Source organism: Paramisgurnus dabryanus, chromosome 14 (genome assembly GCF_030506205.2).
Source record: "Paramisgurnus dabryanus chromosome 14, PD_genome_1.1, whole genome shotgun sequence".
Classification (NCBI taxonomy): Eukaryota; Metazoa; Chordata; class Actinopteri; order Cypriniformes; family Cobitidae; genus Paramisgurnus; species Paramisgurnus dabryanus.
In genome coordinates this window covers 27949730-27965559 of record NC_133350.1, presented here as the reverse complement: position 1 = coordinate 27965559, position 15830 = coordinate 27949730, and the positions used below count along the sequence as shown (strand labels likewise).

General features: G+C 42.6%; 1 protein-coding gene across 1 annotated transcript in view; it reads left to right on the top strand.

The window, feature by feature from the left end:
* The window catches only part of nwd1 (NACHT and WD repeat domain containing 1), a 33385-nt gene extending 17633 nt beyond the window's left edge, over window positions 1–15752 (top strand). The window contains exons 8-20 of the mRNA XM_065242057.1: window positions 7270–7429; window positions 7526–7643; window positions 7722–7886; window positions 9438–9635; window positions 9760–9882; window positions 10119–10321; window positions 11371–11625; window positions 11704–11794; window positions 12389–12537; window positions 12632–12905; window positions 13071–13624; window positions 13961–14066; window positions 14943–15752. Of these exons, the coding sequence (XP_065098129.1) occupies window positions 7270–7429; window positions 7526–7643; window positions 7722–7886; window positions 9438–9635; window positions 9760–9882; window positions 10119–10321; window positions 11371–11625; window positions 11704–11794; window positions 12389–12537; window positions 12632–12905; window positions 13071–13624; window positions 13961–14066; window positions 14943–15250 (2704 nt within the window). The 3' untranslated portion in view covers window positions 15251–15752. The remainder of the gene's footprint in view (window positions 1–7269; window positions 7430–7525; window positions 7644–7721; window positions 7887–9437; window positions 9636–9759; window positions 9883–10118; window positions 10322–11370; window positions 11626–11703; window positions 11795–12388; window positions 12538–12631; window positions 12906–13070; window positions 13625–13960; window positions 14067–14942) is intronic.
* Window positions 15753–15830: the final 78 nt, after the last annotated feature.

The following is a 15830-nucleotide window of genomic DNA, read 5'->3' as shown; positions in this document are numbered from 1 at the left end:
TTACCAGAATGTTTTGATAACGATCCTGAGGGCGGCCCAGCGTCAGGAAGTCCATGGCCATTATGTGGAGGGGGGCTTTCGCATGGATAGGTACCATCGGTGCTCGGGCCTCTCGTCTAGACTTGAACAACATGCACCGGGGGCAAGCTTGAATCAAGTTGTGCACAGACGCCTCCAGACCCGGCCAGTAGAAGAATCTACGTAATAAGGATACGGTTCTCTCCTGTCCCTGGTGTCCCAACTGGTCATGATAGACTGAGACCAATGCATTTACCTGGTCGGCGGGCACCACAATCTGGCACACTTCTTCTCCCAATTTCGGGTCGCGGGTTTTCCGGCAAAGCACCCCCTCCTGTAGCTCCAGCTTCTCCCACTGTCCCAGTAACCTTCTCCCAGTCTCCGTCTGGGCTAATCTTTCCGCCGGCGTGGGCCGTTGGCCCTGTTCCACCCACACCTTCACCTGGCGCACGTCCCGGTCCTGAGCTTGCCTCTCTATCCATCGGCGGGGGTCCCACCCCCAGTTCCCTGGCGCGGCCTCCTTCTGGCCTCCTGGTGCTTCCACGACCCCTATCATATAGCCCTCCTCGTGGCTATCCTCCCTTTGATACCCCTGGCGTCTGGGGCTCTTTGCCTCCGGCAATCTTGAAAGGACGTCTGCGTTCGTATGCTCTCGCCCGGGCCGATACTGCAACTTGTAATTGAAGTTGGCCAGCTGAGCCACCCATCGCTGTTCCACAGCCCCCAACTTCGCCGTCTGTAAATGCACTAGAGGGTTATTGTCTGTAATAACCGTTACCTCAGCTCCCCAAAGGTAGTCCTTGAACTTTTCGCTCAGGGCCCACTTCAGGGCCAGCAGTTCCAGCTTAAAGGAACTATAATTGGCATCATTCCTCTCTGCCGGATGGAGGCTTCGGCTTGCATAGGCGATCACCCGCTCAGCTCCTTCTTGTCGTTGGGCCAATACCGCCCCCAGTCCCAGGTTGCTCGCGTCTGTATATAAGACAAAAGGTTTAGAGAAGTCAGCATACGCCAAGATGGGGGCCTGTAACAACTCCTGCTTCAGCCTCTGAAAAGCCCTCTCACAATCATCACCCCAGTTAATAGAGGGCGATCCACGGCCCCGGCTTCGTCCTGTGCCAACCAGCAACTGGTTAAGAGGCTTGGCAATCTTGGAGAAATCTTTAATAAACCGTCTGTAATATCCCACGAACCCCAGAAAGGATCGTACTTGCCTCACAGTCTTAGGCGCATTCCACTCCTTTACGGCGGAGACTTTCTCGGGGTCCACGGCCACCCCCGCTGCACTGACCACATGGCCCAGGAACTTCACTTCTCGCCGCAACAGGTGGCATTTGTCCGGCTGCAGTTTCAGCCCGTATCTTTCCATGGCTCGAAAGACTTCCTCTAGGTGCCGAAGGTGGGAATCGAAATCTGGGGAATACACAATCACATCATCCAAATATACCAATACCGACTCCATCAACTGACCTCCAAGGCAGCGTTGCATCAAGTGTTGGAAGGTGGCTGGAGCGTTGCAGAGTCCGAAAGGCATCCGGTCCCATTCGAACAATCCGAATGGGGTCGTGAAGGCCGTCTTCTCCCGGTCCACCTCGGCTACCTGCACCTGCCAATATCCACTGGCCAGATCTAAGGTGGAGTACCAGGCTGACTGCGTGAGGCTAGCGAGGGAGTCTTCAATTCGTGGTAAAGGGAAAGCATCTTTCTTTGTTACCAGGTTCAGCTTGCGATAGTCCACACAGAACCTCCAGGCTCCCGTCTTCTTTTGTACGAGCACGATGGGGGCCGCCCAGGGGCTGCTACTCTCTCTAACGATGCCCCGGTCCAACATGCCCTGCAGAAGTGTACGTACTTCCGCATATAAGGTAGGTGGGATCGGTCGATACCTCTCCCTGCTTGGCCCCGCATCCCCAGTGGGGATGTGGTGTTCCACCACCCGGGTGCACCCATAGTCCTCATCATGCCTTGCGAACACATGTTGCCACTTCCGAAGGAGTGCCTGCAGTTTCTGTGTCTGTACCTGTCCCAGGTCATCCCCCTGCAGTGACTCACCCGCCAGATGTTTCGGCACACCTCCCCCCTGGTTACTCGCCGGGGCATCCATCTGGGTCAGGGCCACCTCAATCACAGTGGGGCACACCTGACGAAAACTGACGTCCCTTTCTTCTCTCACCTGGTGGGGCGTGACCGTCGTCAGCCGGGCCAGTCGTTGGTGTCGATATAATTGGACTGCGTAGGGGTGCTCATTTCTCACTCTCACAGGGATCCTTCCCCGATAGACCGCCGCTAGTCCCCGTGCCACCTCCACTTGTGGACAATCCGTGTGTGGCTCTACCAACACCCACTCCTCTGGGTTCGCTTCCCGAAGGGGCACTCTTGCCCATACGATAGCCTCACTCCTAGGGGGAATAGACAAAGCAAAACGACACATTACTCTTCCCACTTCCTCCCGATCTCTACGTACCTGGTTCATTTGGACCCGGCGACAGTCGGCCACTACGCGCTCCCACTTGGGCCTCTCGGCAGGTGAGATCCTTGGACCAGGCCTAGCCTGGAATATCTCCTCCCAGCACTCAGAGAGGACGTTCATGCCCAATAGGGCTCTGTGGGTGCCTAAACACCTATCCTCCACAATGACCACACCTTTTTGGGGGACGACCACCCCATGCACTTCCAGATCCGTTAGGCGATAGCCGATGTAGGGGATTTCCAGGCCATTAGCGCCCTTCAACGTCAACCAGGGGGCCTCCGCTCCTTGTACTCCTTCCCGTCCGAATATCTCCTTGGAGAGGCTTTCTGCAAACATCGTTACCTGTGAGCCCGTATCTACCAGGCACTGAATCCACTTGCCACACACTTTTACTTCTGCCACCGGGCTATGCCCGATCATCTGTTGCCTTGAACCGTTCCTTCTTCCCGGGTCTTCTTGAGGGGTCCCGGCCACACGACCCACTGTGGCCGGTCGTCCTAAAAACCCCCTTCAGGAGTTTCATCTTGTTATCACGGTTAGTCATATTTTGTTATAGTGACACAAGCAAGATCATCATATTTTTGGGTAACAGATATGAGAGTGTTTTGTCCGTTTAGTATAGTGCACAATTTTGGATCGTACGGTTATCTTTGTCAGTACGGCTGTCATTCTTTGCGCTTAACTGTAAATCAAACAGAGATAAAGTGGCAGAATAGGATCGCATATATTATAGCATTCCTTGTAAATATTTAATGCACTGCAAGCTTTTACTATGGATAAAAGCATCTGCCAACTGCATAAATGTAAACACATTTGGTAACAATTGTGTTATGTAGCTATTCTTTGTATTTTGGTACATCACCAGACATGGATTATCCGAGGCAGAGCTACAAGACGTCCTGTCTTTAGATAATGATGTTCTGGCTGAGACATATAAGCATTGGCTTCCTCCATGTCACACAATTCTGCGATTCCCTCGACTTCAATGGTCCCGTCTCTGGCATGACCTTAGAGATCACCTGACGGAGAGATGGGAAGGTGGAGTTGTTCTTCTGGCCTTCTCCCACAGGTACAAGGGTTGCTTAAGCCTTTCTGTTACTTAAAAGTGCCCGTATTATGCTATTAGAAAGATTAATATGTGCTTTTGAGAGTCCTCAACCATAGGTTTACATGCGTGAAAGGTCCAAAAACACTTTTGATGTTTTATAATATGCATATAACTTTTCCTTATTTCCCAACGACTCTCATATAAGTCATTCGAAGATTTATCTTGCCAAATCACTTCGTTGTGTGAGGCTACTCGGCTCTGATTGGTCACAGTTGTGCATTACTCTGTTTACAGTCCTTATAATAATGATACTGTTATATAAAAATGCCTCCAAAGGAAAACGTTGCTTAAAACTTACATTAACAAACCGGATCCACAGCGTGGTAATAAACACCCGAACAATAACGTTAGATGCATTACGGACACAGAGTACTGCTAAAGCACCGCAGTTTGTAAACAAACATATTGCTCTATCTTTCATTGTGACTCCAAGTAATAATGTCACAAGCCAGGGGCTGGCTACTAATGGTTTAAGCCACGCCCCTTCTAAACTTCCACCTCGAGGAGGTCCCCAAAACCAACCCAATGACCAGACACCAACGAGCACAAGTAAGTATAAAATGTTTTTTATTGATTTAAATAGTTAAAAATATAGGGGGGGACTTGGGAAAGGGGAAATTAAAACTAATTTCAGGATCCGTCCTCCAGGGGGCCACGGCCCAATGAATGGCTAAGGGTGGGGGGTCGTACGTGGGGGAACGGGCTCCTGCCTCAGGTTCCCTCTACTCGTGGCGCGCTCCTCTTCCTTCCTGGAGGCAGAATAAAAACACAATGAGTGCTGGTATGGGTCTTTTTCTGTTGGTGTACCTGGAGTCAGCGCACGGCGGTGCACCGCCTACTTCCCACAGGTCCTTGCTCGTTGACTCACTCGCTTCCTTATTCTCTCTCTCTTCTCAGGTTTCAACTAGGACACGAGGACACAGTGAGTCGACTCCACGACGTTCGCTCGCCTCTGCGCTGGTTACAGCTTCCAGGTAAGTATGGCTCTCTCCACAGCTCAATATCTCAGTGTTCACATTGGCTCTCTTTCTCTCCACAGATGGCTGCTAGGATACAGGGACACAGTGAATCGTTCCTAAGACGTTTGCTCACCTCTGCGCTGATTACAGCTTCCAGGTAGGTATGGCTCTCTCCAAAACTCAATATCTCCGTGTTCACGTTGGCTCTCTTTCTCTCCACAGATGGCTGCTAAGATACAGGGACACAGTGAATCGTTCTCAAGACGTTTGCTCACCTCTGCGCTGATTACAGCTTCCAGGTAGGTATGGCTCTCTCCAAAACTCAATATCTCCGTGTTCACGTTGGCTCCCTTTCTCTCCACAGATGGCTGCTAAGATACAGGGACACAGTGAATCGTTCTCAAGACGTTTGCTCACCTCTGCGCTGATTACAGCTTCCCGGTAGGTATGGCTCTCTCCAAAGCTCAATATCTCAGTGTTCACGTTGGCTCTCTTTCTCTCCACAGATGGCTGCTAGGATACAGGGACACAGTGAATCGTTCTCAAGACGTTTGCTCACCTCTGCGCTGATTACAGCTTCCAGGTAGGTATGGCTCTCTCCAAAGCTCAATATCTCAGTGTTCACGTTGGCTCTCTTTCTCTCCACAGATGGCTGCTAGGATACAGGGACACAGTGAATCGTTCTCAAGTCGTTTGCTCACCTCTGCGCTGATTACAGCTTCTAGGTAGGTATGGCTCTCTTTCTCTCCACAGTTCGGTATCTCCGTGTTCACGTTGGCTCTCTTTCTCACAGATGGCTGCTAGGATACAGGGACACAGTGAATCGTTCTCAAGACGTTTGCTCACCTCTGCGCTGATTACAGCTTCCAGGTAGGTATGGCTCTCCCCACAGTTCAGTATCTCAGTGTTCACGCTGGCTGGTTTCTGCAATGCGGCGATTTAGCACTGATTTGTAATGGGACGCCGGGGGCCGAGACCCTCTCGGCGAACTCGTTGATGAACAGAGGGGCGAGAAAGCCACGCCGGCACACCGGGTCGAGCGCTGCCCTTTCCTCGAGACCCGTTGGTCAATCGAAAACTGGACCGGGGCGCCCTTTCGTCGAGACCTCGGGCCAGCGGATCTCTCCTGCCTCTACTCTGTGATGATGAAAGAAACACAAGTAGGGTAACAATAGTAGGTGCAGTACTCACACACACACTGCCACTCGCACAGTTCTTCGCCGCCACTATGTATTTCTGTGGGACTGAAAACACACTACAGCATTATTGTACAGGTTTTTCCTAGTGCCGTTCTTTCCTCTTCATCGCCCCGGGACGAGTGACTGAAAACGGGATTACGTCAAACAGGACACAGCACTCACACTGCAATACACGGCATTACACAGCACCACTTCAAGTGAAAATTTCCAAAGACTCACCCCACCACGCTCAGTGCACACAATAGACACCCGTCCTCTTCCACGTCGCTCTGGGCGAGAATAGGGAGATGGTAGATGGCCTAGCGTTTGTTTGCTATCGTTGCTGTAGCTGCTTTCCCACGAAACCTTCGGCTCGCCCACCACGCTGGTACAGGGGTAGGGCCACTCGATCTCTCTTAAGAGCACTCCAACAATGTATCAATCAAATATATACAAACACTCACTCCAAGGGATTTGGTTACTCACGATCTCTGTCTTTCTTCGTCCTAGGTTGTCTTCATGCCAATAGGAACTCCAGGTATCTAGAAAGGGCGCTTTCCAGCCACCAACACCACTTTTCCCACAGATATATATACTCACAACTGTAAGTTTTCCTCTCCTTCCGTTTCTCTCAACAAATGTCAGTATCCGTCTAGTACTTCACCTATAAGGCCTTCGATGTCCTCATTCCCATCGATTTACGATCCACACATGGAGAGAGAGAGCAATACAGCGATCCGAATCTAGCGTATCAGGCGAGCTCAACTCAGCACTACAATACACACCAACACAACAGTGGATAACATCAGCCAAGACTGTGGTTTAACTTGTCTTTTTATACTCCCCTGGGTGCTGTTCTCCTCCAATCACCCGGCGCTCCTCTTAATCGCTCCCAGCTGTGTGTAGTTTAGCTGATTACAGCGTTCGCGACGCCACCGGATGTCCGGTGTTTGCTCTTACCGGTCCGGGCGGAAACATCCGGGCGGAACCAAAACTTCCCAATTTTTGGTTCCGCCCAAAAGATCGTCACTCCTGTGACAATAAGATATTCTATATTAATCAATACATTGGTAAACAAAGCGGCTGATATCAGATTAGCAGAGCTATAAATGCGAGTTAGCATGAGGCTGAGCTAGCCGGTTAGCTTTAGTGCACACAACACAGCACAGAAAAAGAGAGCACAGCGTCTTCTCAACATGACGTTATCCACAGGGTTCCTGTATTCTAGAGACTACGCAGAGACTACGTAGATGTGAAATAGCAACTTTACGGGAAAAGGATTTAAACTCTGGACGACTCGTTCCAGCGACTCTAAGCCAACTCTTTCTTTTGAAAGCCAATAGCTTGAGTTACGGTGCACTTTCTGTTTAACAGCTTTTGCAGACTGTTTACAACCACATGACACACTGCATGAAAATACATTTTTTCGATAGCATAATAGCCTATGTACTCTTTAACTATAATAAGCCTCTGTGTTTTTAATCTGTGGCCGATTCATAATAGCGTAGACCTCATTTAAACATCTACTGTTCTCAGGCATTTCTCAAAGCTGGTAAGGGAGAGATACCTGTCGGTCGGTTTGAAAGCCGATTTGCACGGCATCCTCGCCGATTATTTCTCAGGGAAGTGGAGTGCGGGGCAACTCAGACCGATCCTTCTGCCCTCGCTGGGGACTATTCTCAATGCTGATAGAAAGGTATTCATCAAACAAAATGTTAAATATATGGGAAAAATTTAAATTGGCTTCTTTGGGTTCATGAGTTGAAAAGACGAAAAACAATTTTTTTTAAAGGTACCACCCCAGCCTTTGAGGTTCACAGCAGAAAACGCCAATGTGCGGAAGCTCTATGAATTGCCCTATCATCTTGCTCATGCAGGCAAATGGGAGGAGCTATGCCAATCAGTGCTCGGTATGATTTTGACTCCTAAGTTTTAGTTTGACTTTAAATTATATATCAATACAAACAGATGTGCATTTATTCTCACAGGGAGTCTGGATTGGCTGTGCTGTAAAACAGTGACATGTGGTGTTGGCTGTGTTATTCAGGATCTGTCACTCTGTACTGAGCTCACAGACTGTCCAGAGATAGAAATGCTGAAAGAGACTTTTCTGCTACTAAAGCCCACATTAGATTTAAGTGACGGTCAGCTCGGTAGGAATTGGCAGTTTGGGCTTTTCTTTATTGTAATAGACAAGTTTCCCGGGTGAAATAGGCGGGCCGCCATTAGCCTTTCACTCTGCCAAAGACTTCCGGTTGTGTCTGCCAAGCACGTCCGGTTATCCAGTTTGTTTTCGCCACGACTTGTTGCAACCGCGAACAGCACAATATGTCCCGGAGCCGTGTCAACGTGTAACACCATCCAAAGTGTACTTTTTCTGCACGCTAACCAAGGACAGTAAAAGACGCTAACCGGAAGAGCGAAAGGCTAATGGCGGCCCGCCTATTTCACTCGGGAAACTTGTCTATAGGAACAACAAATGGACAATATTGATTAATCTTAAAGCCAAAAAAGTTGTCTTTGAACTTTTTCTGTGATGTTCTGTATCCCTATGCATACATGTTTATCCAACTGTGCATTGTATGAAGGTTTATTTATATTTAAAATTATAATAAATTATTATTATTATTAATATTATAATAATTAATTATATAATAATATTATAATTATAATAAATAAATATTATAATATTATTAATAAAGTCCAATTATTATTATGAATAAAGTCTAAGTATTATTAGTATTATAAATAAATTATTATAATTATTAAAGTACCATTATTATTTTGAATATAGTCTAAGTATTATTATTATTATGAATAAAGTCTAAGTATTATTATTAATATGAATAAATTATTATAATTATTAGAGTAAAATTATTATTATTAATAAAGTCTAAATATTATTATTAATTTGAATAAAGTATTATAATTATTAAAGTTAAATTATTATTATGAATAAAGTCTAAATATTATCATTAGTATTATTATTATGAATAAAGTCTAAGTATTATTATTATTATTATTATGAATAAAGTCTAAGTATTATTATTAGTATTATTATGAATAAAGTCTTAGTATTATTATTATTATGAATAACGTCTAAGTATTATTATTAGTATTATTATGAATAAAGTCTAAGTATTATTATTAATATGAATAAATTATTATAATTATTAAAGTAAAATTGTTATTATGAATAAAGTCTAAATATAATTATTAATATGAATAAAGTATTATAATTATTAAAATATTATTATTATTATTATTATTAATAAAGTCTAACTATTATTATTACTAGTATTATGAATAAAGTCTAAGTATTATTATTAATATGAATAAATTATTATAATTATTAAAGTAAAATTATTATTATGAATAAAGTCTAATTATTATTATTAATATGAATAAAGTATTATAATTATTAAAATATAATTAGTATTATTATGAATAAAGTCTAACTATTATTATTACTAGTATTATGAATAAAGTCTAAGTATTATTATTAATATGAATAAATTATTATAATTATTAAAGTAAAATTATTATTATGAATAAAGTCTATGTATTATTATTATTATTATTATTATTAAAGTCTAGGTATTATTAGTGTATGATTTACAGATCACATTTACAACATTTTCTAGTTTATTTAACAATCATTATAGTTTGTACACCTGAAATCTCCCTCTTATCTTGTCCCTAAGATCCCTCACTTTTGGTCACAGAGATCTTCACTCGACTGCAGGCTCTCATTGATCTTTACCCGTCTATGATTGGTCAGTTGTGTTCTCAGTGTGTGAACTGGTTTGGTTCCTGTACCGACCCAGTGCTTGTGCCCAAATGCAGCTTCCTTCAGGCCCCCGGAGGCCCATTGAAGGGAACCCTCACTGGCTTCTCAAAAGGTGATATTTTATTAAAAATCCCAATTTTACCTTTGTCAAAGATTTTAAAGTAAAATAGCTGCTGTTACCAAACCTTAAAAAATGTGACATCATGTCGTTGTGTATTTCCTGTGTTGATATTAAGGGGTGAGGACTGTCAGTCTGTGCTCAAAGAGACAGTTGCTGATAGCGGGTTCAGAGGATGGACAGATCATCGTCTGGAGCCTGAGACATCTGAATACTCTTCACACTCTTTCTGGACACACAGGTGTGTTCCTAGCAATGTCACTGAGTTTCACACTTTTGAATACAACATCTGTCTGGAATCATAAAAGTTTATATTTTAAACGTTTTATTAAGTCTAAAATCCAAGAGCTACAATTAATTTTTAATAGGTTCCTTACAGTTGTGTGTCTCATCTGTTAAGTTATTAATATAATCATATAAAATCTTTTGGATTTGAGTTCATGAATAATGTCTCTCTCTCTCTCTCTGTGTGTGTAGCGGGTGTGCTTTCTCTGAAGCTGACGTACACAACCAATCACTGTTTGTCTACTGGTCTTGATGGCACGCTAAGAAAATGGTGCCTCACTGGTGGACAACAGCTTTTCTGCATCCCTGATGCGGTTTCTGTCCAAACACACACCCCTACACACATCCATATGATTGAGGAAAAAAAGATTATCTTAACCAACCCAAGCGGACAAGTATGAAAGATTTTTATTATATTACTTTTAAATCTATTTCTTGCTTAAATGTAAAGCTTACCCCAAAATAAAATGTGCTCACCTCAACATTGTCACAAACTTGGATGCTAATATTTTTTGTATGGAGAATTATTTAAAAATGCACAATTTTTTCATACATTATAGACAATTCCGGGCCAGATCAGCAGCTCCGGTGGAGTCGTCTGCTGTCATTAACTACATTTCTCAAATATTTTAAATCTTTTAAGTTTCAAAAGGGTAGTCCAAATGACTACATTTCAAGTTTTTTGAAGCCTTGAAATTGCATTGCGTGTGGTACAGACTAATATTTAATCTTTCCTTCATTTAAAATGTCTCAAAGAAGAAACAACATCACAGTGACTGAAAAAATATGTTTTAATTTGGGTGCCCTTGGTAGAGCTTTGTGCCAGCAATGCAAAGGTCATTGCTCGATCATAGGAAAACACAAACTGATAAAAAGACTGAATGCACCCTAAGTTGCATTAGATAAAAGTGTCAGTAACATAAAATAAATACATGTAAAGTATTCATTAAATGGACAGTAAGTAGGATTTACCCCCATGTAGTGGTGAAATTGTATTTTGCATTCAAACGAATATTGCTCTCTAGCGCCTCGCTTTTCCAAATGCGTATTGCAACTACGGTAGCCGTTATGAACTCACTGATCTCCTTGTCCGTTGCAGCTGGTTCACGTGGTCTGAATGAAAACACGTTGTGGAAACGCGTTGGTAGGCTAGTGCTTTTTGTCCCTCTCTGATATTATAGTTTATCAATCACCGGAACGATATGGAATCCTCCTTGGACTTATCCGTTCAATATAAATAAAGAGAAGAAATTCTAAGTTTACAAAGAAAAGTCAGATCACTGGCAGAGGTCCTTTGACACCAATGAGGACATATTTATGAATAAAGACATTGATTTTGACTAATAAAACACTTAAAATCCTACTTACTGTTACTTTAATGAATAATAGAAGGATGGATGTTAAATGATGTCAGATATGCTAGTTTCACTTTTATCTTTTATAGGTTAAAGCTTGGCATTTGGACACTGCAGAGCTCCTGTATGAGGTCCCAGTGGAAGTGTGTTCTCTTCTTGGTGTTGTGGGTGATACAGTAACATGTATGTGCAGTGACGGGACGCTCTGTTTTTATGACGCATCCACCGGCATGCAGAATTCCCAGACCACCCTACCTTTCTCGGACCGCAGTGTCACCTGCTCCCTGACCCTCACTAAACACTCAAAGACCCTCATTGCTTTCGAAGAAGGCCATCTGTATTTGGTATGCACCTTGGTTTTAGCGAAGACTAAGCAAAATGTAACATTTCTGCTTTATATGAAGATCTTTGTGTGTGTGCAGGTGTGCACTGATGGTGTCCAGTCTAAGGTTTATCTTCCCTCTCCGGCTTTGTTTCTCAATACATCTGAGGATGAGAAGTTGCTGTTTGCAGGTGTCTTTGTGTGCTTTTTTACATTAACTTTGTCTTACAAGTGCACTGATCAATCAAAATTGTGTAAAAATAGAAAGTGTCACAGATTTGACTCGACTCGTATTAGTACATGTTAACGATGTGCAAAAGGTACAAACCCCAAAGTAAACGATGACGATGAATCTCTTTTCTTGGACTACAACAAACACACGGATTGTAGGCAACAGTTTACTTCCTGGGATTGGTTATGTAGACAAGATCGACATTATCATAATTCATCCCGCTTTGAACTCACAGCCTGTAAGTTAACTCCTGTTAGCATTGCATTGTGAGCGAATCTTTCAAACATGGTAAGGAGCGCCACATTTCCTGCTGACGTCAGAGGTATTCAGGCCTAGCACAACGTACAGATTAGCTGGCCAATCAGGGGCACAGCGCTTTTAAAATCTGAGCGTTTCAGGAAGTTGAGTGAAATCAAAATAAAGTTGTTTTTAGCAATGAAATAGGTGCTCTTTAATTTTATTTTCGACAATAACTGTTTGCTTTGTGGAACAAGCCCAAAATAGTCTACTCTTGTCATTCACATTTAACATTGTACCGGCTCTCTCATTGAAGGATGTGAAAGAACGTTATGCGTGTTCCTCGTCACGCTCGTCTCCATGCACAAGGTTCTGGATCTTCAGCATGATGCACCTGTCCTGTGTGCCGTCTCAAAGAGTGACAGTAGCGAAATCATTACGAGTGCTCAGGATCGGATTATGCGGGTCTGTCAAGCCCTGTCTTTCCAAACAGATCATTCACAATCATTTTGACATCAGGTTAATCTTTCTGATAGGTTATCTTGTTGTACTTTTAAAGGTTTGGAGTGTGACCACCGGAGCATTGCTGGACTGGATCAGTGGAATGGATTCTGCCGTGTCCTCATTGGCTGTTCATCAGCGTACCGTCATCTCTGCCTCCGCTATTAACAGCTCACTTAAAATCTGGCACCTGGACTACAGCACCAAGAATAGGATCAAAAGCTGCATCCCTGCATACTGCCCCCTAGTGGTCCTGTCTAAAGACGGAGATACCGTTTACTACGTCAAAGAGGGAAATAAAACAGAGGTTTACACATGGAGCTTTTCGGCAGGTGAAACATGTAATTACAGGATCATAGTTTCCGTTGTTATATTTATAAGTTAGATATCATCTAAAGGGAGGTTTAAATATCTACCCAACAAGGAAAATTGATTTTTAATAGTAGAGATATACGTTTACAAATTATCTAGAAAAGTTTTTTTGTTATGTATCACAGGTCTACAGTCAGGCAGTATGGACGTCTCCTCAGAAGTGTGCTGCATGGAATTAGCCCAAAAGAAACATTTACTCTTCTGCGGGCTGCGTACTGGTACCATCCTCATTTACCCGTTCGATTTTGCCCTGGAAACGTTGTGCCTGCCCCCTCCAGAAAGCCTACCCATGGTACGTAGCATGGCCATCAGCTCTAAGGAGGACAGAATCGCGGTGGCGTACGAGGACGCAGTCTGTTTGTTTGAAATCACGGCGAGGGATAGTTTTCCCTGCGTGGAGGGCCCGTTTGAAAGGTACTCGCTGTGTCTGCTGCACTCCGCGATTTCCGCCATGGCTCTGCTGTCCGACTGCAGGCTGCTCTATGGGACCTTCGGAGGCGAAGTGGTGATCTATGACTTTAAGAACGCCACGGCGTCCGAGCTGGATCACCATGGCACCGCTATCACCTGCATCACTTTGAGCAACTGGGATGAGAATGCTCTGATTGGCTCGCAAGATTGTGTGCAGAAGTTATGGAATATGAACCCAGTCTTGCTGGATCACACCATGGAGTATAAGGTGAGGAATATTGACATGTTGAATGCTTTATTCTGATTGAGAAATGTTCCACAGTTGTTAAAACCGGAAATGTCAGTTTATGAAAATAGCCGCCCACGTGTAAACATAGCCTAAGGCGGCAAGGCAATGCCGTTGGTCGTATGCGAAAGTATAATGAACCCTTAAGATGTCTTCTTAACTCTTTCCTTGCCACTGATGAGATTTTCGTCATTTATTATGCATCAAACAAACAAACAAACACTCATGGGACTAATAAGTGTCTGATTTAAAATGCTCTACAGTACTCAGCATAGGGAATAGTACGTGTGCAAATGCATTGTGTTTTCTATGCCCAAGGGGTTTTACTTCGAAGGGGTTCTATGTGCCGTCTTCTCAACAAATGACAAATACGTCTTCACTGGATCCCTGGATAAAACCATCAAAGTGTGGGATGTTGCTACTGGTGAGCACTGTTTAATCCTTTTCTTAAAACCTGAATGTATTCCATTAAAATTAAGTACATTTTATTTCTAAATATAATTTTCTTACCTGATTTGTGTGGCTTTTGGTTTAGTTTGTTTTGTAATTTATTTTATTGTTTTAATTTGGATAGTCTTTTAATATATTCTACTTTGGGCAACAATCATTCACGTGTATTATTTATAAATAAAGTTGATATTGACACAATAAATAAGCTTATTAATAAGTAATAAAATAAAAGCATTTGTTATAATATTCTAGTATTTTCCTATCACAACACATATGTTTATTTAATGCTTTACATTTACAGTACATTTATGCATTTGGCAGATGCTTTTATCCAAAGCTACTTGCAGTGCATTCAACGCATACATTTCTTTGATCAGTATGTGTGATCCCTGGGATCAAACCCATGACCTTTGGAATGCAATGCTCTACCTAAGGAGCTATAGGAACACTTTACTGGTTTTCCGCAATAATGTATTTAAATATATTTTGTTCTTTTTTAGCAAATATGTAATTAATTAGCAGGTCAGCTGCTCATAGGCGGAGTTTGGGGGGGGGCATGGCCCCCCAGTCCAGACCCAATTATAATTTTGTCTGAGCTATTAATGAAATAGAAATATATTAATGTCTAATCTTAACATTTTAATGGGTAGACTAAGAAACTTACAGCTAAATAGTTTTACTTCATTTAAACCACATTTAAAAAACATTTAGCTGCACTCTCTCGCTAATCTCAAAGTATTGCAGTACCCTTATTTGCCGGTAGGTGCCCCCCAATCACAAATGCAAAACTCCACCTATGCAGCTGCTTGAGGACAAAATTCAGTTTCTGACTCGGTTCCTTTTATTTCAGGGTGTTTGCTGTATATTCAGTTCGTATACTCCCCAGTTATAAAGATGATGTCGTGCAATGATGGATTTGTAGCCGTGTCTCAGCATGGCTCCTTTATCAAGGAAGGTTTCCGCTGTCCGGACATCCTCAAACCGGGACACAACCCCCTCCCAAACTTCAGAGCGCATTACAGGGTCACTTCCCGTGAGAAAAGCCAGATCGCTGCTCCGCACACCATAATCAGAGATATCCCAGACTACAACCCTGCTCAGTTTAACTTCATTGGCATGATGAAAACTAAACCATCTAACACATGTGCTCTGCTGTGAGGATGTTGTACGAGTTGTTTATAGGAGCGTTGGGAGTAATGAAAATTAGCAATGTTGTTTACTTTTCACTAGCATGACAATAGCTTGGCTGTTTTGGAAAATAGCTTACAGGGGATTTGTGTATTTTTCAACACATAGGGGTACTACCTGCTAACTTTTAGTAGTAATCCAATGCTACAATTGTATTGGAATTGTCCATTTATTTATTATTAATTAGTTAAAATGTATTCTTTACACAAAAGTTCTTACATCACAATTAATGTTTTTTTTTGTGTGTGTGTGTGGCTGAATTTTAATTTAAATGCTGCTGTTTTTAACAAAAGTTAATACCACAAAAAGTAATACAAATGTTTATGTTGTTTAGTTTTAATGTTAACATTGTGTGTAATTTTATTAATTCTCTTCAATGGTTAATATATTTTATATATAAACAATTTTAAGTAGCTTTACTTTAATTTAATTAGAATTTTTTATTTTTATTACTAGGGCTGTCAAAAGATTAATCGCGATTAATCGCATACAAAATAAAAGTTTTTGCATAATTTATGTGTGTGCACTCTGTGTAATTATTTTATATATA